This window comes from Nesoenas mayeri, assembly GCF_963082525.1.
Source record: "Nesoenas mayeri genome assembly, chromosome: 7".
In the NCBI taxonomy this organism is placed as follows: Eukaryota; Metazoa; Chordata; class Aves; order Columbiformes; family Columbidae; genus Nesoenas; species Nesoenas mayeri.
Window position 1 is genome coordinate 31,326,005 of NC_137551.1, and position 26,447 is coordinate 31,352,451.

The 26,447-nt window shown below is 38.3% G+C and overlaps 1 protein-coding gene across 1 annotated transcript; it reads left to right on the forward strand.

The window, feature by feature from the left end:
- On the forward strand, window positions 1–25,602 carry TDRD1 (tudor domain containing 1; the record flags this gene model as incomplete). Its single annotated transcript, XM_080348251.1, is given in 27 exon segments — window positions 1–59; window positions 367–467; window positions 1,834–1,904; window positions 2,116–2,263; window positions 2,677–2,782; window positions 3,974–4,034; window positions 5,267–5,371; window positions 5,718–5,900; window positions 6,550–6,696; window positions 7,092–7,103; window positions 7,135–7,165; window positions 7,168–7,260; window positions 8,889–8,972; window positions 9,385–9,561; window positions 10,736–10,843; window positions 12,275–12,445; window positions 13,079–13,327; window positions 14,623–14,745; window positions 15,732–15,842; window positions 16,025–16,195; window positions 17,331–17,576; window positions 18,016–18,132; window positions 18,348–18,458; window positions 19,590–19,757; window positions 20,193–20,356; window positions 21,356–21,424; window positions 25,366–25,602. Coding segments are annotated over 27 exon segments (3,423 nt in total).
- Window positions 25,603–26,447: the final 845 nt, after the last annotated feature.

The following is a 26,447-nucleotide window of genomic DNA, read 5'->3' on the forward strand; positions in this document are numbered from 1 at the left end:
ATGAGGAGCCCATGGGAGCAGCTCATCCGTCAGCACAGGGACGGTTTAGCCCAAACAGAGTAAGTTCTTCAGAGAGACAGGTCGCCCGTGAGCCCAGCAAGCTTGACATGCAGGTTGTGACAGCTGCTCCTCTGTGCTCTCTTCTCATGAACGGCTTTTTGTTGCTTATTTTTAGTCTGGAGCGTTTGTTGTTGAGTTCTTCATGCAGGAAATATTCTACTTTTTGCTGTGTGAATTAAAGAAACAGTAGAGAATTAACCTTCCAAAACTGATGCTTAAGTATGACTGGAGAACGTGACTTAAAAATATTTCAATATTTAATTTGTGTGCCCGCCTGAATTAATCATTAAATTCATGCTTTTGTAGTTACCTGGCCTACAGCCACGTTTCATCACACAGCCTCCTTTCGTCATACTCTGATGTGAACATTTACATGATGGCAGAACCACTTCACTTAAAGAACAAAGGTAATAATGTTGTAGATGAAGGTTAAAGCAGCAGAATCACAGGTGCCAACTTCCTGTTGAAAAGCTCTGTTTTGATGCTGAATTTCTGGCATATCGGTCAAAAAAATCAGTATTTTATGAACAAACAATACAGGGTGTTTTTTACCAAGTGTAGAAATAGTACAGAAAGTTTCAACTGCAGCACAAGTGCAATGCAAGAGAGACTTTGCCCACAGCTTGACAAAAGTATCTTGACTTTGTTCTTCCATAATTGTGTATATGCTCGATTACTGATACACATTTTAAGAATGAATATGGCTTATACATACAGCCAACTCCTAATTACCCAAATTCATGTGGGCTTGAATGATTGAAAAACAGGCTAGTTGGAGCATTAGGGAAGTTGGTGCAGATCCGTGCAGTGGGAGTTGGAGTTCCTTTAGTGATGTTTCTTGCCTTCATCAGTGATATCCGATGGATATTCCCTTTTACTCCAAATGAGAGGGGAAGGAAAAAACCCAGACTTCATTCTGAGAGATCTGAGGTAGCTTGGTATGCAGTCATCCTCAGACTGGCGTGTTCATGAAATTTTATGTTAGGGGAGAATTTTAGTTTAGGCAAAGTTTACGAGATCAACTTGCTTCCAGGTGGGGGAAAAAGGCCATGTAAGCTTTATGTTGGCTTGGTGAAAAATGTGGGCTAATAAGCCTGCTGAACTGGAACAAGCTTAGAATGGCGTGTGTAATATACAACTGAACCAATTTTTTTGTAGGTAAATGAGTCACTCACTTATAAAAACATAGTTCCTAGTATAATAGTATGCATACTTAGCTGAATTTTTGTCTTGTAAGAGTTGTTTGATAATAAGCTTACTGGAAAGACCACAAGGCTTATAAGGTATCCATTGGAAAGTGAAAATCTCTTGTTTCAGAGTATTTTGTTTCTGAACACCTGTTGATGTGACAAAACTGTGCATAAGTATAAAGATAGACCACATGTTTAACACTATTGAAAAAACTTGTAAAATTGCTGCTTCTGAATTTCTGGATATTGGAAATTATGTAAACTTTTTTTTTCTTCCTACTGAACAATTGAAATAAGTTTATGGATGGAGGACATTAGGACTGCTATCGAGTGATAACCACAGAGCAGTGAAACTGATGCTTTAATAATTCCACTGGTGATAGGTTTGAATAAATGTAATATCAAGAGCGATAAGAAGTGACTTCCAGAGTGTGTCATGATCCTAGCACCTCCGTTTGCTCAAATGTGGTAGCAGAATAGTAGGAACAGAGAACAGCTTTCTTATTTTCCTGCAAATGCTCCGTAACACAGGCATGCATTAACATTGTTAATCAGATCCCTTTGCAAATACTTCTGCTTCTAGGAAGTTCCACGGAAGGTGTAACTACTAGAGGGAACTTGCTGTTGACAGCTGCAGTTGATAAAGGAAATACTGTGAGTTATTGCACTTTATAATTGCCCCAAATATTCTGAGCATTTCTAGATAGCAGAAATGACCAGCCTATATTGCTCTTTCTAGAACTTTGAAATTTTGACTTTTTTGGGATGAGGGCAGGACGGCTGTCATATTTTTGTACATTAGAATATTTCAAAACAATGGGCAGTTTCTTTCTGGTAAGAATCACCTAAAATTTTTATTCCACAGGTGTCACATTCTGATTTGATTCATGAGAAGCCAAAGAACTTGAAATATTCCTCTGAAAATGTTTTCTCTATTGCCTGTGATAAAAGTCTTTTTAATTCATTAGTATCACGCCCTCAGACGAGGACTTGCCATCATTGTGGTCTGTTTGGTAAGTGCTGGTTGTCCTGTAGTCTGTGATGCAGTAGTATATTTATTGGTGAAACCAGATAAGGAGGTTTGCTTAGAAGTGTCTTAAAATGAATGTGCATTTTTATCTCTCACATGCAAATATAGTGACTGTTCAGAAGACAGTTGGAGGTTTGGAACGGATAAACAGAAGAGAGCATCTCCTTAATCAAAAATGTTTGGTGCTTTCTTTGTCTTTCTTAAATACAGAAGGAATTCGGGACATCTGGGGCAGTAACGTCTGATAGCTACATGTGAAGACAAGTACCCATTTGTTATGTGCTTAGAACTGTAGTGGAACCACCTTATAAAGCAGTTATTAAGTAATACATGGAGTCTGCATCTTAACAGCTGTTGTCTCTTCTGATATAGGTGTTTCTCTCACTTTTTTTTAAGGATCCCTCAGATGTTCACAGTGCAAGCAAATATACTACTGCTCTGCAGACTGTCAGAAGAAAGACTGGCGAGCACATAGTGTTGTATGTGAGCCAGTTAAACAGAAGTAAGTTTGTTAAAAGTTCTGCCAAATAATCTTTACAGAAGGACAATTTCCCTCCTAATACAACTTTAACGACCCCGTAAAGGCACTGTTACAGTAAAAAGTGTTGCTTGTTCTTAGGTTAGTACTAAATTGTTTCATACTTGTCAGAAAACTCAGCTCTGCTGCTTTAAAAGGGTGACTGGAAAGATATTGTTGAAGTTCTTAAGGCATTCTGTAACGTGATTTAAGGCAAAAACAATGTTTGTACTTGTGTCAGAACTGTGTGAGCATGCAGTAAGCATATTGCTTAATTGCATGACTTTGTTATTGCCACTGATGATGTGGTGAAGGGAGGAGAAATGAGACTGTGCTTTCCAGCAGTAGAACGCCCGATGGATTGCATTTAACAGGCGCTAAAGAGGCACCGTTTGAATCCAACTGTAGCCTCAGTGAACTTCATAGATATTTTCTCTTTGAACACAGCTACAATTACAAGAAGTTGTCTCAGCCAGGCTGTTCTCGAGCTGCTCATTATTGCTTTGGATGTGCCAGTTTAGATGCTCAAGAGATCAGTCCCAGTCCCTAATGTGTTTCGATTAAAGTAAGCACCGTTAGGTTATGACACAGTACAAATGACTGGCTGGCTTTGGAACAGTTTAGGGGAGCGATCTGAGCATTTGAGCTGACAATCTCTAGCAAGGAGTGATAGTCTCAGTTCAGTGAATCTGCAACCAGGTGTTTGTAATCAAAGTTCACAAGAGATTTTTTTTTTTTTCCATAAGTTGTACTGCAGCAACTGAACAGGGGTGGCATCAGGGATAATCTGACATATATCTGGGTATTCATTATGTATTCAATTGAAATAGCAACGTTTCTGTTTGTTTGTTTGTTTTTGATTTTGTAGTTCTTGAGGCTTTCTTTGGATTACAGCATTAGCAGAACTCCACAACAACTGTAGGAGATTTCTTCTCCATTTGAATCAAATTTAATTTTTTGTTGTTGTTGTTGATGGCGTGAGGAAAAACACACCAGATTTTGCGTGACAGGGAACTAATATTTGCCATTCTACATTTTGCTAAAGGCAGAATAAGGGTTGACAAAAACCACATACTATGAACACAGCCTTTTTTGTTTTATTTGCAAGTAGGGGTTACAAATCCTACTTGTCTGTCTTTGATTCTTTAAAATTAACATGTTTTTCTTTGATTACAGTGTAAATAATAACAGTGGAGGCATGTCACCTGCTAAAACTGAGACAGGAGTTTGTCTTAAGGTATAGAATATGGTTTTCACTGTCTTGAATGGATCTGTTGTGAGCTTATTGCAATATGCTTAATTTGACCTGTACAGGAAAGGAATGAGTTCCAGATATCATAATTTACTCCTTGTAGAAAGATCAGTGCTTCCAATCAAAAGTGACTGGGAGAAACATTTAAAAATATGTTACTTGTAGAGCCCTTGGCAATACCAGCAGACAACTTGTGCTTTGTTTAATCTTTTTCAGAAAAGTTTTCCCAAAATCAAGACATATGTGATGTTGCTAGAGAAATATTTTAGGAAGAAAACTCCTTTGTCATACACTTCTTTGCGCTTTCTCATTCATCTGTTTAAATTTTTGAAGGAATTCAGAAAGGAAGCTTCATTTTGGGTCATGGGACTTCTGTTAGTTCATCCTGATAACTTTCTGCTGTCCATGCTTGTGACTGTGTTCTAGTAAAACTGATCAATTGATAGTGAGTGACTTTTAGACCAAGAAGTTGTACAAGATGAATAAATAATTTTAGCAAATTTATTTTGAAATAATAGAAGGTTTTGGTTTTCCCTCATTCATCTGAATCTCGAACAAGTCCTTGGACGTAAGAAAGCTTACATTGCATATTGAACAATCAAATGTGTTTTGCTGTTGTAATGTGAGATATGTTTTTATGGAAAATGCAGGATCTTTGGAAGTAAATTAATTTAGCAGTTGTAACAATAATCTCAGTCACTGTGCATTAGCTGCAGTATGTTGGTCCAACTGTAAGATGTTTTCCCTAACAATGTGTAAAAGATATTTTTTCTAATGTTTTTAGGGTGTTGATGCATTAGGCAGGTCACACTAAATGTTTAGACTTCAAATGGCTGCCTACAGTTCAAGCAGTAGTTAGAATCTGCTCTGTGGTGTTAAGACTACAAGGAAGCAGGTGGAATTCAGTTCTGCTTATATGTGGGAGTATCATAAGCAAGAAATACGACTGAATTATCCTGTAAAATAGGTGTGAAAGGAGGAGGTGAATGTGTGAGACCTCAGCAGTTGTTTTGCATTGTCTGTTTGGTATATCCGTGATAATGTTTTAAGTTATTTTCAAGAGTAATACAACATCTGTAGACATCTTATTGAAAGTCAACAAAAGCACTTTTTAACATGCCACTTTAAATGATAAAAAGTTATTTTTTATTTGTTACTGCAAGGATCTACAGCTGAACAACTCCAGTTTAAACATAACTTATAGCTGTTTTAATTAGGGTAATTCAACATCTGTGGATTCCATCAAGACAAGAGAGCCCAGCAAGAAAATAATGCTTTCAGATCTCCAGACTCTAGGGATCAAAAAAGCTATGGAAGTACAGGTACTTTTATTATGGAAGAATCCTACAATGCTTTGTTAGGTTGCATTTGAAGCTTTGTTAAGCTGCATGTCACCTCAGCTCTTTGTCTCATTTTGCTCACATGTAAAATTCTTTTATTTTTATAAAGATGAGTAAATGCAAGCGAAGGCAAGGGGAGTAAGTGAGGAACACTGTTTCTGGGAAGGTGAACATCACTGGTTTTATTCCCTGCAATTAGTTACTGCTAGGTTCAAAACAAAAGAACATAATCAGATACAGGCTGAAGTGCATTTATTGAAATGAATAGTGGTCCTGAATAATATACTGTAGGCTGTTCTGGTGTGTCATCTATGGCTTTTCTCTTTAGGGTACAGTTACAAAGTTCAAGAGTCCAAGTGAATTTTATATACAGATGAGTTCTCCAAAAGTTTTAGACCAGATCAGTAAACTATCTGTGAAACTGCAAGATTGTTACGCTAACACGGTTATTCAGGAGCAATATTTTGCTGTCAAAGGGGAAGTCTGCGTTGCAAGGTGTTCTTCGGATCAGGTAGCATCTCATTGTCCATAAAATAACCATTCTATGTTGGGCTCTTTGTGTTTTGCATGTTTTGCTTTCATGTCTCTACCAGTGAAGGCTGCTAATTAGAGATCAGTTTATTGGGGTAGAATTGTGGTAGCAACTCATTTAATAACATCTGCAACTCAAATTGAAAGTACTGATTTTTATATTTTTCCCCCTCTAGAAACTTTACTTCTATGTGTCTGTGTACTTGAGCCCCGTAGGTGCTTTTTGCGTTACTGTTGCTTGTAGCCTGTGTGTATTCTTAGCAAATTTAAACTACTGTAATTAGATCAGTTTGGAATACGACTCTGCTTATTTAAGGAAGCTACTCTTCATTTCTTCCCTGACTTCTTGGGTGGCATTTCTATAGCCACATCTAGTTTCTGTTTCCCTTCCTATCCCTTTTCTGTATTTCGTCCCGTTTTTCTCCTGTGTTGTTAGCAGAGTCTTGATCTACTGTGTGGTAGCCAATATCCATAGGAGTATAATTTTATCTTCACAACAGTCAACACTACGGTGAGTTGTGTTCATTTCTGTCACTTCAGAATTGGTCAGTGCCTTGGATAAACAAATCTGATGAAGTAAAGCAACACGTGTTGTGTTCTTACCAAGATTATCATTTATTCCTACACAGACCTGGAATAGAGCCCTGGTAAAAGATGTGGATATGTTGCAAAAGAAAGCACAAGTATTCTATATTGATTATGGAAATGAAGAAAATATTCCACTCTCCTGGATTAAAGCGCTGCACAAAGACATTGACCTGTTGTTTCCTCCATGTGTGAGTTCTGTTTTCCTAACAGTAGCTGTGTTTTAAATGAATAGTTCTGAAATGAGTCTAACTCCTGTCTCTGTAACAATTATCGCAGTATTTTGTGTTCAGTGAAAGTGATGCATAAAATCTGCTATAGTGCACTAAGGTTCACCTTCTGAGATCTTCATTTACTAATCCAGCATAAACAGTCGGAGAATCAGAGGAAATGTGGCTTACAGTTTGAACTTAATTTCCTAATTCTTAACTCTTATGAAGAAGTTAATTGAATTGATAGTGCTTCAAATTCCAACAGCAGCTTTAACTTTTCTATGCAAGATTATATTTTTGAGAGCCTTGAGTTGCTTTTTCTAAAGGGCAAACAACCCCCTATCCATCCTTGTTTTAATTATAATTCTTTTCAGGCCATTAAGTGTTCCTTTGCTAAATATGATCCAAAAGAAAAAGGATGGAATGAAGGCATTGCCAGCTTTTCTTCCCAGCTCATGGGAAAGCACTGTTCAGTAACTGTTGTTGACATATTAAAGGAGGAAATGATGTTGAGTTTTGCTGTAGATGTTCTTCTAGATTCTGGTAAGTACTTGGTAGTGTGAGGGGGGGCGGAAAATATAGTTGATAAGGCTTTCATGTTCACTTTCCTCCCCCTCTACCCTTGCCCAGTACCTTAAAAAGAGGAGAGTTTTTTCTTTATTGGTCTTCCCTCTTGTCACTGTCACGACCTGCCCCTTGATTGTTTGGTTTGTTTTTTGTGGGTGTTTTGGTTGGTTGGTTTTGGGGGGTTTGGTTTGGTTTGGGTTTGTTTGTTTGTTTGTTGTTGTTGTTGTTTTACTTTGATTTCATTCTTCTATGTAGAGGTCATTTTAAAATGCCTGTATCTGAAATATCTTGATATGTTTGACCTTAAATTTTAGTAGGGTTACTTTTCCAGTAGAATTGTAACAAATTCAGTGTTTTCTGGATTATCTTGTTTATTTTTCTATTTTAATAGGGGCATGATAATGTGGGACCACAATGTTCTTTTTATCTCATGCATTTTTAATTCTTTAAAAATGATCATATCAATTTCTAGTTCCACTCAGAATTTTGCAGCTTTTATTCTATTTCATATGTGCTCACTAAACAAATATCCCAAGTGCAACCACTAGATATTGTTGCATCCAGTTGGAGAACTCTGAGCACATTTCTATTTCTAACTTAGCGAGCATCAGTGGATAGAGGCGAGCAGAGCTTTTGACCTCTGAGGAGTCTGAATTTAGATCTTCAGTTGGGCTGAGAGTGCTGGCTTTGATTGTGTGCTTGTTGTCATGATTTGGAGGGCTATTTTGTTTGTTCGTTGGTGTTTTGTTGTTTTGTTTTGTTTTTCCTGTCTGCAGAGAAAGGATGATGCAGTGCTAAGAGCATATTTTCATTGATTTGCAACCCACAGAAATTTTGAAGGGATTGATAGTTGATCCTCTTGGCTTGCAAAAATCCCTGATGTGCAGGAAGCTTATCTTCATGTCATAGTCCCTGCAATCTATAACATGATGATTCACCTTAGACCTGTGTAAATTCAACTCTTTGAGGGTTGTGCTGGGCATATTTCACATTTGGTTGCTTTACAGCACACTAATGGCAAAGCAATATAGCTTGTTGGCCTCTTGCAGAGAAGATCACAAAAATGTTGCTGCATTCATGAAAGCTTGCATGCATCTATTCCATGACCTTATAAGCAACTTAAACATCTGTATTCAGGTTTTCAGTTGAAAATAATTATATTTAAAGCTTGAAATAATGCTTCATATATCAGAAATGGTATATGTAACAGCTAAGAAACCCAAGATTCCTTTGTAAATCTTGGTAACTCATCGCATACTCATAAGGACACAAGTTGTGAATCCTTGTGTGAAAAGCTGCAATTAGTTTTTCAGCCAACAGTCTTCAGTGGGTACGAGTAAATGTTGGTTGTTACTGCTTTGCTCATTTTATTTAGTCAAACAGTCTTGGAGTTGTGAACGTCTTCAGAAAACTCAAGTAGCTGAGTTACTCTGAAACTGCTTTTACTTTGCATTCTAAGTATATTAAGTGCTCAACAAATAAGTAGAACATCATCACCTTGTGATAGGGGTATAGGTCAGGCTCAGAAGGTGGTTCTGAAATAAAACTAAATGATGACTATCCTACATGGTAAATTGTTTTCTTTTTTTACATCTGTATTTTAGGAGACTGCCTAGATAAAGTACCTTTGGAAATGAGGTCTTATTTGACTCCAGGAGGTAATGCAAAAGGAATAGACTGTCTGAGAGGTAAGCAAGCAAATCAAACTTCTTACTAAGAGACGGAAAAAACTTGGGGAATTTTAAGTGCTCTCATGTTGTATGATATTCTGAAAGTAGTAAGTATTCTGGCTGCCCACTGGCATTGCCTCCTATTTAAAATATTGGCTAGTGGAGCTTCCCTCAGTTCACTAGTGACAGTAGAACATATGCTTGTAATAGTCTGAAGTACTTGTTTAGTGATGATTATATGAGCATTAATTTCATATAACAGGAGACTTCAAGGTCCAAAGAGTCAGGAATAAGAAAAACAAACAAAACTGCTTTAGCATGTTTTAATTTAATTTAGTGCAGTTTTAATCCTGGCTGGTAAGGTTGCACATTTCAAAGTCAGCTTTTGATCAGCAACCTCTTTTTTAAAATTTATTTTTTATATGTACAGTGTCAGAAAACCATTGTAAGGGAAGCAGAGAAAAAATACCTGAAGATGAAGAATTTCTTCACTGTGCTAACTCAGTTGTCGATTGTATCTCCTTATGTATCGGAGATGTATTCTCTGGTGTTGTTTCCTGCATTGAAAATCCAGAAAACTTCTTCTGTCAGCAGATGCGCAATGCCCGTAAGTGACGTGTTGAAAACAGGATGTAAGAAACCTGGTCTGGCATTTTTCTCTTCAGCAGGGGCTGGAGGGAGCTGTTGCTTATCTTGTAGTTTGACCCAAAATGATGAATCCTGGTAGCAATCGGCCATGCCTCAGTCGGTTACAAGCCATAGTGGTGTAGAGGATGTTTTGGGCAGTTCTAACTGTTAATATCACTCATTAACCTGTAAAGTGATCATTTCTGGGTGGTTTGAGGAGCGCAGAGTAGAAAGATGGTGTGGCATGGATTTTAGCAATCTGAAGTCAGTTTGTACCATGAATATTTAATGTTAAATATGTTCTCTCTCCTGTTCCAGAAATGTGACTTTGTAATTGCTATGTTTATTCCTTTGATGCCTTGTTGCTTTAACCATGGAGGGAAACATTTTCTCATAGGCTGGGTGTGTGGACAGAGCTTTTTTGTTACGTAGTATGGGGAGAATATCTGAGTATGAGAAGGCTGGATTAATAGTGCCCAAACTCTGCTTCGGTGTGTTCTGGTACAGTAAAACAGAAGACTGTAAGTAACATGACAGTGGGCCAGAGTGCCAGGCTGCAGGGACTTCTGGTGCATCTCCAACAGTGGCAATAAACAGATGTTTGGGAGGAGGAAGAGCAGAGTAAGTTTGTGGGATGTGTCCTCACAGCGCTGCCTAAGCCAGTGGTATTTTGGGGGCTAAAAAGGCTTTGGCAGCTGGATGTGATCTGTTGAATCTCCTACAGTAGATTTCTCTTCTGTGTACTTGTGCAGCCTTTAAATTCATAGCGTAGTGTGTCCTTCGGCAGGAAGTGACAGTCGACACCTGCCTGTTGTTTGAAGAGCTGTCTTCCTTGGTTTCTTTCCAGCATTCCTTCACTAGCTTGGTTTCAGTTCCTGCTGGCTTCAGTTGTTCCTGTGTTAAATAAGTCTGTGACTGGTTATCCCTGTCCTCTTCTCCACTGGGATTCCTTAGACTCCAGTGAGGACTCTCTTCAGTCTTACTGATTGAAGAGTCCTAGTTTCATTGCTATTTTGGTATTATGTTAAACATTATTTGAAATAATGTCCATTATACTACAAGATGTTCTTCCGAGCTTTGAACTTAAGATTTTTGTGCTTTTGTAATAATAAAATGATGGTGTATGTTTCAAAACCTATGTGTTTTAACATCAGGTCAACTTGCTGAGCTTCAAGTATCTCTCAATGAACATTGTGGCAAATTTCCCAGTAGTTCAGCTTTCCATCCTGCTGCTGGAAATGTGTGCTGTGCCCAGTTCACAGGTAAAAATGGAGTGAAAATATGGCTGTTAATTTATGTAACTTTATAAACTGGCTTGGTTTTTTTAATACTTATGTTTAGAAATGTTTAATATAGAGTTTATTTTATTCATGTCTGGTTTTAGCTGTTGGTAACATTTGGTAGTGATTTTTAAAAATAAGTATTAATAGCTAATGATGACATCTATAAAATACTAGTTTAAAAAAATACCATAACGTGGTCACTTCATTTAGCAAACTCTTTAACACTGGGTTTGTTTTTGTATAAAGGAGCTTTTTAAGAAATCATGAAGAAATTTTGTATTTATATAGATAGATATGAACACTAGTTCATGTGGCTGGAAATAAAAATACACTTGAAATTTTAGACCCCAAAAAAGGGACAGAAGAAATGGGTTTATATGTAATGATGCTGATAGACTTCTTCTCAAAATGTTATTTAGCCAAGACCTCGTAGTCCTGATTTGTATGTTCATAACTTAGTCTCCACCTGACGCTTATCCCTGATGTCAAGTTTCTACAAGTCTCATGAAATATTAAATCTTGCCCAAACACAGACTACTATGCTGCATAAAACAGTATTTTACGCTAGGAATTGGTAAGCCTGTATGAAGGAAATACCTTTTGTCTGTGAGTCTGAAGTCATGTTTGCCTGAATGCAGTAGGATGAAGACTAATCTCTTTCTCTCACAGATCTTTCTCTATTTCATCCAACTTTTAACAATAAAAAAACCCCTCATATGCCTTTTTTCTGGTCAAAAATGTTGCTGCAATAATTTCTTTGTGATTGAGAAAACATTCCCAGTCATTTATTTCTTTCAATCTCCTGTGGTTTTGCTGCTTTGAATAAATTAACTGTGGGACTGGACAGATAAGCTGAAATAAATGCTTTTTGGCACATTCAGAAGAAGCTGGTACTGTCAATAAGCTGTCTTGGCATTTGAATGAGCACCAGTTTCAAGCGCCTGGCTAGGGAGAGCTGTCAGCTCAGTACCTCAGATGTCTTGGTAAACTTGAGTAAGCCTGTATTTCTATTTCTCAAATATTTTAATTGAATTAAAATACTTAAATTACTAGATCTGTTGTGTGGCCTTTGAATTGCATGTCATTGTGGTCAGCTGAAATACTGTTTGCTGTTTGTTTAAATGTATTGAGCTTAAGCACTACATGCACATAGTGTCAATTTTTTGTTGCAGTATGTATTTGTGAGGCGGAGGTTCTTTACAGAAAGAATGAGTTTGCAATGTGCAACTCATGCAAGAGGTGATGGCAGTAGATGTTGCATTCATAAGGATTTTTTAAAGGTTTGCGTGAACTGTAATGCTGGTGGTGTCTGAGATTTACATTGTATTTCTATATTGGTCTAACCAAAAATATCATTCTATTCTCAGAAGTTAAAAGCAGTACAATGAATATCTGTATCTTCCTTTCTAGAAGACAATCTTTGGTATCGTGCTGCAGTTACAGAATATATTTCTGAAGATTCTGTTTTGGTGAGCTATATAGATTATGGCAATTCCGAAGTTCTTCCTGTGACTAGACTTCGTCCTATAATTCCAAGATTAATGGGCTTGCCAGCTCAAGCCATAAGATGTGCCTTGGCAGGTATGAAATGATAAGCTGTTTTAAACTGCATAGGGGCAATATAAGTGGAGTTAGATAATGATCACACCTTTAGTATCTTATCCTGAAATGTGGGGAGGATGGCGATAACAGTAGGCATTATTTCCAGAATTTCCAGGTTTCTTGTTTGTTGGGCCGTATCTACAAAACATGACAAATCTTTCCTAAAGTACCTGGTGACCTGCAGTTGTATGTTTGGAAAACGTATATATTAACACACCTGTTTAGGTTTTGCATGTGCTTTTTTTTTTTCTTCCTAAGCAAAATTCAGTCATCTACTGAGATGTGGAATTCTTAAATCTGTTGTGGTTCTAACACTGCAGTAAAATTTTATTTTTTTATCTTGAAATTCAGAACTGTATCTGTCCCACTCCCTTGGGGCAAATCTAGTGAAACTACTAGTAGACCATTATTTATTAAATCCAAGTACTACAAAAGTAACTCGTCCCCATTCCTCATGCTTGTAACAAGATTCCAAACCCAATTATTTAGACTATGAACGTTTGTAGTGCTGCTGCTTAATCTTCTGTTGTAAGCAGTGTTACTGTACTTTTCCACATATTGTTGAGACTTGGACTGTCCTGAGAACCTTTCCATACTATCTGACCCTTTTAGGTGTAAAGCCATCATTAGGAACCTGGACCTCAAAACTTATTTCTTTTATGAATCAACTGGTGAAAGACAAAGTGTTCACAGTAAAAGTAGTGGATAAAGACAGTTCTAGATGTGTGGTGGAGCTTGTAAATGCATCAGTTACTCCAGTAATAAATCTATCAAGGTGTCTCATAGAGAAAGGCTGTGAAGCTGAGGAACCAAGGGTGGCCTTGCCAACAATCGGAATGAGTGATGTTAAGAAAGCAAACAGTGAGTACGAGCATGTCCTGCTGAATTGGCGTTATTTACCTCTACTGGAGTGGGTACACAGAATGCAAGTTCTTAACTGGTAAGAACTTTCCAGTCTGGCTCATGAATTCTAATCTTTGCAGGTCTGAAGTTCAGCCGTGGCAACTTTGCCATGAGGAAATTGTGTGTTTGTGTGTGTGTATGTATATATATGTGTATGCATACATAACAACAAAGTTGCAATTTTTGGAAGACCATACTAATATTTCAGTTTCTCTGGTTAGAAGTGTTACAATTTCCAGGCAAAGCAGGATACAACTAGTTGGTACCTGCTTGTTCTTGTGCCCTTGTCTTTTAGCTCAAGTAGTAATTCATCCTCATTGTTTTATGTTTTACACCTAAGCCCTCACACAAAAAAGGCCATTTGGTTATAATCTTGAAGCTGTAAAGGCTACTGCAATCAAACAAATTTTCTAGGACCTTTGCATTTAGTGACCAAAGATTCAATTCGAGAGATTCGCAAATTCTGTGTCAGATTTCTCTGTGTTGTGGGGAGATTCCTAGCTTCTCTCATATGAAGCATGTTAAGCCCCTCTTTTCTATCCTGTGTCTGGTAAAACTGTTTTCCCCTAATCCATTTGTACTGAAAACTGGGGGAAGTCTTCTTGTCAAGGCTCTGTCCAAATACCTTAATTTTGATCTTCCTCACTAGATGGCTCATGGCCAGGACATGGTTATTCTTTATATTTGTTCATAAGGATAAGGAATCCTATATAAAATTCAAATTAACAGTAACTTTCATGGTTGTATCCAAACACATTTTGGTCTATGGCCATCATCCCGGACCTGTTTTGTACTACTTAAGTTTCTTGGTTGCTTCTCAACTCTTTTTAATTCCTTGCATGGAGTGGGAGCTTTTGTATAGAGGTTCTAAACAGATTATCAACTTTTGTCTCACGTGTTTTAAAACTTCTGCTTTTATACTGGAATTTCAACAGATACATTTCTCTGACTTGCAAAATACATTTTCATTATCTTGTTTGTTTTACTTAAACTTAGTGATTAAATCTGCAACTGCTGGATCCAGCATGCTGTAACAGTAGGTCTTAGATAACTTGCCAAAAATGAAGAAACAGTGTATTTTTTGGTTTAGAGAACTAATTGGAAAAATAATACTCTAACATCTGAAAGAAGTTTATAATATACAGTGCAAATTTCTGCAACCAGTCTTTCTATTGATCTTTGTGTTGCTTCTCCTCCTTAGACCATTTCCAGTACTCTCACTGACAGCTGTTTGCCTGTTCTTTCCTCTCTAGAGGACACAACAAACAAAAGAATTTGCAAGTGGAGTAAATTAACTCTTAAACAAACAGTAGATGTTGTAGTGTGTACGCTGTACAGTCCTGGAGAGTTCTACTGTCAGATTTCAGATAAGAGTGGTAAGTTTATTCAGCTTTTTCCTTTCTGCAAGTTCCTTTGCTTCCTGATTTGACATTTATTATAGTTGTAATGCGTTACTGTTTCAAGTGAGCTTGGAGTGCCAAGGCTTATCTCTGAGTTTTTGTATCTAAGAACACAAGTGGAATGATGGAATTGGATCATGGTATGTAGTGACTCTGAGACTGAGATCTGAAAATGTTGAAGGTAACCAGTTGAATAAAACTTAATCTAAGAATGTAGAGAAAAGTGTAAAGAGCTACCATATAAAAACTTACAAAGATCCAAAAGAGATAAAATTACATGAAAATGAGAAAACAAAGCTTTTGAAACTTGACTTCCCCTCAATAAACTCAGGAAAATAATCATGTTCCTCTGCTGCATGTGTAAAGACTTCTGATAGCTGCTGCCTTTTTAACTTACTAGAAAATGAACATGGTGAAATTCAGTGGCTGGAAGTGGAAGCTAAATGCATTCAGATTAAAAATATAGGGCAGATCTTAAAAAATGAGGGAAGTTTATTCCTTGACTTGTCTAAGGATAGTATAGATTCTTCATGGCTTATCACCTGTAAAACATGATTGAATTCCTCTCTAAAAGTCCTTTTATAGAAAAGCCTAAAGGACTTGATATTTAAAAACAAACAAGTAAGCAGGGTGAGATCCCATGATCTGTCATGGCTATAAAATACACTTTATATTTTGGAGTGAAGGCTGCTTGTTAGATTAGTGGGAAGAATTACTGGTCATTTTGCTGTGGTACTGAACTAATTTGTCAGTAAGTATCAGCTGTCTCACCTCTTCCTGCTAATAACACTGTCTAGTAAATTAAATAGCTAACTCAGTGTCAACAGGTGTTTTATTTACTTGAATTCTGAAATTCACAGAAAACTCACATAAAATCTTTTAAAAGTGAACAGTATTGATAAAGTTCAGGTCAGATTATTTTGTTGATCTGGTCCTTTTCTTTCTTTCTTCATAATTTTCAGAGTTACGTGCTCTAAGCTCCCTTAACAAATCATTGTCTGAATACTGTCAGAAAACACCACCGAATAATTTTAAGCCTGAGAATGGAGAACCTTGCTGTGCGTTTTTCCCCAGTAAGTAACAGATCAAAATATTGTATTGTTTTTACAGTGAACATATGTGAACATAAAGAAAAAAAAAAGATAGCTGATAATTTGCCTTGGCAGAAGGTAGCAAAGAATTGGATTTATTTACTAAAAAATAAATGCTGGTAAACTTACTAAATGTGTGAAGTAATTATTTTTTCTTTAATTAGCTGATGGCAACTGGTACCGTGCTTTGGTGCAAAACGTTACTTCAGATGGAACTGTTAAAGTATGTTTTGTGGACTATGGAAACGTTGAGGAAGTACCATTGGATAAAATACGGCAGATCTCATCCTCATTCCTAAAACTTCCGTTTCAAGGAATTAAATGCTGGCTCTCAGGTGGATCTTCATATGGATTCTTTCTCTTATAAGACCTTTTGCATTTAGATACTTGCCACTGTGGGGGAAGGAGGTGATGACAGGGTGTACTTCACAGAACACTGGTTTGCATTTTGTTGTTTTGTTTTTATAATAATGACAGTGTTGCTTCCAGCCTTTGGAAATTGTGGGAGCTGTTATTTTGGCCTTGTGACAAAGCAGACTTGCATTTGACAGAAAAATGGTGGCTCTTCCTTGAGCTCCTGACTCTGCTTGTGGAACCACATGCATGGAGGTTACAGAATCACAGAATGGTTGGGGTTGGAGATCTAGTCCGACCCACCTCCTGAAGCAGGTTCACCTAGAGTAAATTGCATAGGGATGCGTCCACGTTGCTTATGGATTTGCCAGTCAAAGGGAACTTGCTGTTTAGTTCTGCTTCATCTGTAGTGCTTACTAGCTTTTTGTTGCCATCTTGCTAGGAGTAAATGTGCTTTTGTGCAACTTAATTATTTCTTGAAAGTTTTGCAGGCAAAGGAGCTCGTCTGTTTCTATGAAGCAAGTTGTCCTGTCTCTGTAGGGGTGTTTCATTTGATTCCTGCAGAGCTGGACACCATACTGCTGTTTCTTAGTTTTCTGCCAGTTCTCTTCCCCTTCATTTTCCACACCAAATCACTCAAAATTCTACAGAATTATTCTTTCTAATGTAGTCTGCTTGTTTTAAAAATAAAAACTGGGGCAAAAGCAAAAAGCTCAAAACCACATTTTGTCAAGGTGTCTTCTACCATGGTTTGTGTTGTCTTTTTTAAAACATTTTTTTTCTGCTCCTTTGATTAAAAAGGTTATATTAAACTAATTAATAAACAGCCTCAACAGTGTTGTTCTTGCTAAGGCACAAGGATTTACTTGGTAGAATAATGCAGAAAAAAAGCCTTGGGAGTCTTGAGCAAATGTGTTCTTTTAGAAGAAAGGAGGAAAAGGGACACAAGTGAACGGGATGAAGTACAATGTGTATCACTGAGGTAGTAAAAGTAGCTTTGGTATTTCAAGTAGTGCTTTAATTTTTTTTTTTTTAAAAAGCTTTTTTTAAAGGAAAATATAATGCTGAAGACAGTTACTTAATGGAGATGTTTCGAGCAGTTCTCCTACTTCCTAGGTATAAAGCCGGCTGACAGCAAATGGGTTCCAGAAGCCACAGCAAGATTTCACATGTACACTGCAGGGGTAAAGCTTCAAGCCAGAGTAACCTCCCTTTCCAGCAATGGCGCAGGTGTCGAGCTTATTGACAATTCCACAGGTCATCCAAAAGTGATCAATGAGATATTAACCTCTGAAAAATTGGCTGTGAAGGAAGTTCTAGAAGATACAAATAACTTTCCAAACACGTCTGTTGACAAAAAAGGTAATTAAATGAATGTTAACTTTCAGATTGAACAAGAATTTTCACTATTCCGGTCTGTAATTGTGATCTTGCTGTTTAACTATAGTTCACATTAATAAACTTGCATAGTTCTGATTATGTTGTCAGCTTTTAGAGTTAAACACAAGCTGCCCTGCAGGTGGCATTATAGACAAGAAGAGACGGATAAAAATCACTGGGTTTGTTTTAAATGAATTTTATTTGAGTATTTGATAGTAGAGTTAGAAATCTGCTATGACTTGAACTTCTCACATTTACTTTCCAACATCTTATTTTTCGGAGCCTTTTTATGGTTTCCCCTTCTTGAAGTAAAGACGTGCAGTTGTCTGTAAAATTAGAAAGATACTCTGTAATAGTAACTTAAAATACTAATGTGCTTGGAGGAAAGTGCTACACTGAATTTTCTTACTATTTCTATTAGAAACCTCATGTGGACACTGGAAGTCAATTGAATTTGCTATAGGTGAATCTGTATCTGTCTGTGTAACCGAAGTTGTAAGCCCTGACTTGTTCTATGCTGTACCAGTTCAAGTTAAAGGTAAGAAAAAGTATTTACTGTTCTTAATACCAATAAGAAGTCCTGTTGCAAACTAGTTATTAAAATGAATGGCTATAGTGAACTGAATTTCATGGAAATGTAGCTCTGAGAGTAGAAAAATATTAAAAAAATTACAAAGGTGGGAGTAGGGGAGCTTAAGTGTGCTCTTCATGATACCCAAATGTGGTTAGTTACCAAATGTCTTTTTTCTGTAGATCAAGAGAAGCTACATCAGCAGTTGGTTGAAATAGAAAGCTATTGCCAGTCTCATAAGACCAAGCCCTTCAGACCACAGCTGGGAGAAGCCTGTTGTGCCCTGTTTTCAGGTGAGGCGATTGTTCGTTCTTACGTTTCCTTGACCAGTGTAAAACGCGACTTTCATTTTTGCTTTAGAAAAGGGAAAAAAAAACACAAAGGACTTTAAAGTACTTACAGATCTCTTAATTCTGTTACAAAGATGCTTGGCTGCTTGGCTGCATCTTTAGGGCAAAGAAACCATGTGACACTTCAGGAGAGAAAATAAGGAATAGGATGTGTCCTGCAAAATCTATTGAGCTTTAAGAAGAAAGAACAGCTAATTACAGTTTAAGCTGAAATTTGTGCTGTCCTGAGTCACAGGGGCATGAAATTCATGGCAGAGCAATGGTGCACTTGCATCCATACAGACCTCCTTCTGGTTTGGGGGTGCCTGGGTGGTGGTGGCGTTGCTTTGTGTGAGCGTGCAGTGGTGACACTGCCTGTGACAACTGATCATTCTGCCTTGTTAGCCTGGCAAGCTGCCCACACTGACTGAACTGCCGTTCAAGTTAAAAGTACTCTTAACAGTGAGGGAACTTACTTTATTTTCTTAGTCTTTCATAAGAGGGGATACTCTGCTGCTATATTGGTGCAATATTTTAAAAATAAAGTAGCATTGACTCATAAACGTTGACTGCATGCGGATTGTTGCAGATCTGTTGAAGTACTGAAAGTGAATTTGGGTGCTAGACAACAGCTCATAGAAAACAGGATAGATGAATTAACAGAAGTACTAGCCAGACCACAAGAATATGCTTAAGTGTTTGACACTTTAACTTCCACTTTTTTTGTTGGTTTTGGCTCTTCAGCATTACTTTTTAATTTTGGTTGTATTTTGGGAGGGAATATGCATTGGAAAACAAGGGTAAGGAGCTACAAATAGTCTGCGGACAGCCGTAAAGCATTTTAGTTTTAAAATATTTTAGTAAAAATCTGTATAATTTGAGCAGAAGTCTGAAAGCAACACTTAAGTCTTTATGAATATAGCAATCAGAAACTATTTGCTTGTTCTAGGGGCTTGTTTCTTGTCAAGTAGCCTTTTGGATATACCAGCATATTTTTAAAAATCCTGGAAAACTATACAGATTCTTGTTCTTGGGATAAGCTGTGTTTGTAAGATAGTATTTCACGTGTGATTCTTCTTATCCCATTCTTTTCAGGTGATGGCCATTGGTACAGAGCTCTTGTTCTAAAAGTTTCTGAGTCTCTAGTGCAAGTACTATATGCAGACTATGGGAAGACAGAAATTTTACCCTTTTCAAAGGTGCTGCCCATCACTGAATCCTACTTAAAGCTGCCTTTTCAGACAATTACATGTTCACTTGCAGGTAAACACAAAAAACACACAAACAAAAACCAAAACCCAAACATACAAACAAAAACAAAACCAAAAAACTAAACACATGCACCAAAAAGCCAAAACCAAACCAAAAAATACTGAACCAACAAACCAAAGATCCACACCCCTCCAAAAACCCTGACTGGTTGTTTTCCTGAACATTATAAATCTATATCTGTCCTGACGAGTGTTCATTTCTTAATACTGACAAACAACATGATGATCTGCTGTGTCCTAGTTATTACTGCAAAAGCTGTTTTAGAAAGTATGTTTTTAATTATTTATCTGCAGAATAAGCTATTTATATTAGGAAAATTTAAAATAATATTTTCTAAAACAGTGATAGCACTATTTGTAAGGTTCAGGTCATATCATAAAGGAATTATTTATAGAACAAACTTGATTGTACTCTATTTTTTTGCAGGAATAGAGAAAGCTGAGTGGTCTCCATTGTTATTGGACAAGTTAAAAGAAATGTTATTGAATCAATATGTCACAATTACAGTGAAAGGGATTAACAGAAATGTCAATTCAGTAACAGTGGAGAAACTTAATGAAAATGGTAGTCTGAATGTAGCTCACGAACTGGTAATGGAAGGTTTGGCCAAATCCTGCAGGGCTGAAAACTTCAGTACTGAACATCAAGGTACTTACTTTCACTTAATTACTTCTTAATGTAAAATTAATTTGAAGACGTATGGGCATGTGGCATGCCTAAGTGACTTTCCTTCCAAAAATCTTAAAGAATTCCACACATCACTTCTTTAATTAGGGAAGCAGTGGCTGTGTGTATTTTACTCATTCACTTGCTTTATTTATTGTAGGTGATGGAGGTGAGACCAAATGCTGCTGCACAGAATTAAAAATGCAAGTAAGATTCAGTCAAAGCACTATGCGAAATTTTTATTTTCAGAATTTAAAAGAAACACTTTGTGGGAAGCAAATGGAGTAGGGAGATGGTAGCTAACTGAAACATTGAAGATATGCAAAGTGAATATCCCAGTGCTTCTCAGTTTGTTTTATATGTGGTAATAATTAGAGCACCCTGAAACTTCATTAGCCTGTGTATGCAGGCTCAGGATTGTTACCGTTGCTTGTTATATGAAGGTAGTTGTGATGTTTTGCATTGTGTGTAATTTGGAGAAAGGGCAGCTGGATTTTTTGTCAGTAATATGGCTGTGCTTTGCTGTGGATACAGCTTGGCACATAGCTGCACATGTAAGGAGATCCTTATCAATATGCATTTTGAGTAGCAGAGATTAATATTAATATGTGCCATGGTTTCAGTCACAGAGCAAGGGCTGACATTGAGTTCAGTAGAACGCTGGAATTTGTAAATGTTTGCCACTTGAAAGTTTGGGATTTTTCTTTTGAAAAAAAAAAAAAAGTCACTTACAGATATGGCATATTCCTGTAATTTTTGAAAGCTTTCTGGTTTTAAGTTTTCTAATTTATTTTTACTTAGACTATTTATGAAAAGTTAGAACTTTACTAAAAGTAACTTAAAGTATACTAGAAAAGATGCATCAGCCTTTCTCAAAGTGAGGGTCTTTGTCAGAACAATGAGCAAAATTTTTAATTTTAAAGACAGAAACACCTTTCAAGGGTGGTTCAGACCGACTCCTCTCCAAAAACGGGCACTGTGCTATTTTGGAGGTAGGAAAAGAGCATTTCTGTTCAAGGTCGTTTAGACCTTGGGTGCTTCAGGGTAGGTGTAGTTACTAGGAGTTAGTGGCAGAAAGGCAGGAAAACTGTGCTGTCCCTCAGTGTAATTGATTCATCTGTCCCACTGTGGGCTGTTGAACCTTCTTTTCCCTTCCCCTCCCTCTCTCTTTGATTTTACAGCTTGACCTACCTTATGTCTTTTCTAACTTCAGTTTGGTCACTATCTGTTTCCTGTTATTCTTCCTGACTTGGGTAAGTTTGGTTCACTGTCTCATGGCAGACAAAGAGAAGACAGAAGATTGCAATATACCTGAAAATACCAGGAAATAGACATGTGTGAATAACCAAATATAAGATCCTGATCTCAGTCCTAATCAGAATATTTCATCAATTTGGTTTGAGAAAGCTGCTGCTTCAGGAAAAAAAGAGAGGGGAGGGTAGGGAGCATGGGGAAGTCAGCTACAATTGTGCTGGCTTTTTCCCCTTCAGAAGATTTTACAGCAAGGAACTGTGTATTTATTGAAATAATATGGAATTTAGCTGAGCTTGTAGGTTTAGAATCTACCCCAATATGAAATCAGCAATTAAAAAAGAAAAGGATTGTATATGTCTAATTCTGTCTGCTTATTCCACAGCTTAAAAAGCATGAACAGATCCTACTCTTCCTTTTAAACAAGTATGGGAATCCAGATGGATTTGCTGAAATGAAAAGTCTCTTGGAGCACTAAGTCTCTGACACGTGCTGTTTCATTTCTACATATACCAGGTTGCTGCAGTTCCTTTTTTGGAAGAGCAAGTGTATTCATCAGCTTAAAAAACAGTTGCTTTGTAGAAATTCTGCTGTTTAAGTACATGTATTTATTTGTATGCTTGGATTGTTGTGAAATATGTATGTAACTTGAAGGATTTCAAAGCTGCAGGCTAAAATTTATGTTCTGTTTTTGTTTTATACCACCATGTGCTGCTAAGTTTGTTTTGCTTTCATTTTGCTGTTGAATGCACATAACTTAACAGGATGGCTGTTGCATTGTGAGTCTGTTCTACAAACTTACATTTGAAATGATTGTAAAGTTTACTTCAACTTTGGTACCCTTGCTTTTACTTGAAAAACTGTATCTGACCTGGATTAGTCTGCTTTCAACTTGAGTCCAACTTTAGACCAGGAATTAAGATTGTTCTTCATAGATTTGGTTTAAGTATCAGTAAAGGCTGAATCTTGTCTTGAACTGCATATAGGTAGTTCTCTCTAAAATTAATAAACATTTACATGTTTATTAACTAACATGCTGTGTAATATGCGTCTGTGAATATCATTTTGAAGTAAACTGTATTACAGCTGGTTTGCCTGTAGCTGCGTTGTCAGGATTTCTACCCCATCAAGTTTTTTCACATCATAATAGAAGAGTCCCTTTCTGGAATATGACAAAAATACTGACTCAAATTAATGGATTTTCAGTATTTCTCTAAAACGTAGTTGATACCCGATTGTCATTTCTGACTAATCCAGTGGCGATGTTACTCAGGGATGCCTAATTATTGTTCATAGAGCACAGTAGACATTTGCTTATTTAAACTTCAGGGTCAGCTTCTTTGTCCACTTAAAGTACACATTTTAAGTTTGGGCTTTGTGCAAATTGGAAGTATCTTGAGATTTAACTTGTGAAAGTGAAATGTTTTTGTTTGCCTTAATGTTTTATTACACTTAAATTGCCTCAGATTTTTTTTCTTGTCTCTTATTTTTTGTTGCATCGTATTCTTGCAGCAGCCAACAGACAAACGCACCTGGGTCTTCAGAATTCTGGACCAGGATTGTGTCTTGAGGGTCCTTTGACTTCCTGGGACAAATGTGACTTTCACAAGCATTTGACCACATGCAACACAACCTGCTGATGCTTTAGTCCTCCCAACTTCCATGTTCGCTTTTCCACATACCATCTCTCCTGGCAACTAGTCATTGCTTTTCAGAAGGTGACTTTGCGGTAGTCAAAAGCAATCCCTTTGTCTGCACTTCATCAGCAGGAGAAAGGAAAAGTGAATCTTGGCTTGTTCTGCGCAGGCAAAAACCCCTGGCAAGCTGTGGTTGGTGTTTCCCTGGGAGATGCACATGTGGTGCAGCACAAAGGTATCTGGCAATAATCCCTCTAGATGGGAAGGAAAGGAGAAGAGACTGCACATGCTTCAGCAACATAGTTCACTCCTTAATTTCAGATGAAATGTTGATGTAGAGACAAATGAAGCAAGAGATGTGAAAACTTCTTGGACTTCTTGATGTAACCCTGGGTTCCTCTTGTTTTGTTTTTCTCTGCTACTTTTAATCTGTAATTGAAATCTGTTCTTTGAACTGATAAACTATCAGCTATGGATTATATGATTCTAAATGCTAGTATAGAATCTAACTTGAAGTAAATTTCCATGTGTCTGAGCAAAGGGTATTATATGAAACAAACTTTAAGATCAATGCTCCTGGTAAATAAAATAATCTTAATTCTTCTCTGGAGAAGAGATAATTAAAAAAGTGAACTGGAACTCTAGAATAACGTAGCACTTCTGAAGGGGAAGTAGTATAGATATAACAAAAATTATCTAACACTGAAAACCAACAGGGTTTTTTAATCCTTAAAAGATCGTTTTGATTTATGAATCACTATTGTGGGAACTAGAGTGTACTTTGACCGGGTTTGGCTGAAATATTGTATTTATTTATTATTCAGCACTTGGTGTTGTGTTCCCTTCCTAACTTCACATACTGTGAAGCAGATGCAAGGAGTGTTTTGTCTGCACAGACTACGAAGTTACGGATTGCGTTTAATTTTGTGTGGGAAGAGATGTGCAAAGCATTCTTTGACTGAAAGTGCTCACTCTTCTGCAATTACCAATACTTAATAGGTGCTGGAGGCTGCTGAAGCCTGTCAGGTCCAGGCAGTACAATGTTTTTTGGAATCAATATTCTCCCCAGAGCTGGACCACCCTGTAGTGCCTGTGTATTTAAAATCTATTGCTCTGGTGTTGCTTTCCTCCTTGGCTTTTATTGTGGAAGCTGCTTTTTGGTGGCAAGTGCGTAGTGGGGTGGAATCTAGCCCGATGACCTGTCCTTTCCCCGGAGTCACACCTTTGCAGGAAAGAGAACAGCTCAACCCTGAGCGAGGTTTGGGTGCTGCACGCCTGTGGCACGGCTCATCTTGTGCCCGTTCTTGCTGTGAGTTTCTGCATTGCTCAGCTTTCAAGGGTAAGGACTGTTCACAGGGTGAGCACGGGGGGCACCGCATGTCCCGCTGGAGAGAAGTGAAAAGCAGAATAAGGAAAGCTGATCTAGGAATGGGATCTGTACTTCAGTACAGTTTCTGTTGGGGAATAATTTTATTACTAACTTAAATTCCAGTTTATTCTTAAAAATGCAGCTATTTAGAATTCCAAAATACATGAAGTTAACGCTTTTCAAATAACATTTACTCGTAGAGTTCTTTTCTGCTTCTACAGTTGCACATCTTCAGGTGTAAAAATAAAAAAAACCACATTGTTTTAAAAATTGGCTGTCAATTATTCCTCTAGGTGTAGCAGGTTTGAATATGGCACTTTCGGTCTCATGAAGTAAGTTCCTTTATGGCTGTTGGTGGCGCAAGGTAACCTGCAGTCTGTGGTTTTATTTCTGCCTGTTCTGGGGTGCTGACATGTGCTGTACTTGGTCTATTGGATGAGCAGTTACAGCACTGTGACTCTTAGATGTCGCATAGGGGTTTTGGGTTTTTTTCCCCTAAATCCTGATTGCAAACGGCAGGATGTGATGATGAGGAGAGGCTGTTGCAGCTGAACGCTATAACTCCAGGTGTGAATGAGGCTGCTCACAAACCCACCGCGCAACGCCGCGTCTTGCAGGGAAAAGGTACAACGCGACTCAAGCCGCTGATTGTTGTTTTTTTGCCCTCCTTTTTCAGTCGATAACATCGTACCCCTCTGGCTCGGGGGCTGGGGGCCGTGTGGGACAGCAGAGGAGCGCGGAGCTGCCCCGCGGGGCCGGAGCCGCGGCCCCCCGCTCCTCCCCCGGCGGCCGCCCCCTCGCAGCCGCAGCCCGGCGGGGGCGGGCGGGCCGGGGCCGCGGAGCCCGGGCGAGCACATGGGCGGGCCGGGGCGGTGCTGCCGAGCAGGACGAGGAGCTAGTTGTGCCCGGGTGAGTGTTGCCAGGGCGGGTCGGGGGGTCTCAGCCCGGCGGCCGTGAATCTTTCCTGGTTCCTCCGGGGGGCGGCGGGCATCGTGGAGCCCGTGTGATGGTGGAGGGCTCCCAAGAGCCCCATTGCTCTCCCGGCGCCTCGTCCCAGGTCGGAAGACCTGGCAAGAGGGGCAGGCTGAGCCCCAGCCGCTGTGTCTTGCCTGCGGTGCTACTGGGAGCATAAGCTTTGCTCCTGTACTCAGTAAAGGGGATTTTGGTTCTTAAAGTAACAAAAAAACCCCACCACCTAGGAAACCAGCCCTAGCCCATGCTGTAATGCTTTAATTGACTTGTTTCTAGCAGTCTTGGTGTGCAGCCAGGGGAAAGGGCTGAACTTGCCAGGGCAGGCTTTCAGACAGGTTGTGTCTCACGTCCTGAGTGAAAACCTTTCTGCAGAAAGACACAAAGGCAACTCGATCAAGCAGGGGCTGAAGGGTCTGGAATGGTATCTATAATGTGCCCAGGCACTTGCACTTCATTTAAGAAATGAGAGTAGCTCCTGGCTTTGAGTACCTGGCAACAGTGGCTTTTCCTGATGTGGTCTAAGTGTTCTCAGCTGTGCTATAAACTCATGCACCTGTGAGCAAGTCACTTTGTGTCGCTGCACCTTGGTTTCCATGTATGTTAAAGAGGAACGAATATCCTTACCCAGTGGCCTGAAAGGGAAACAAAACAGGGAGGTAGCGGGGAAAATGTGAACAGACGTTAAAATGTGAGCTGGAAATTGTGAAAATTATCTTATGGAGGCTTCTGCTAACTTGCCTCCCATTTTGCTTATTTTGTGTAAAGAAGACAAGGCATCACCAGAGA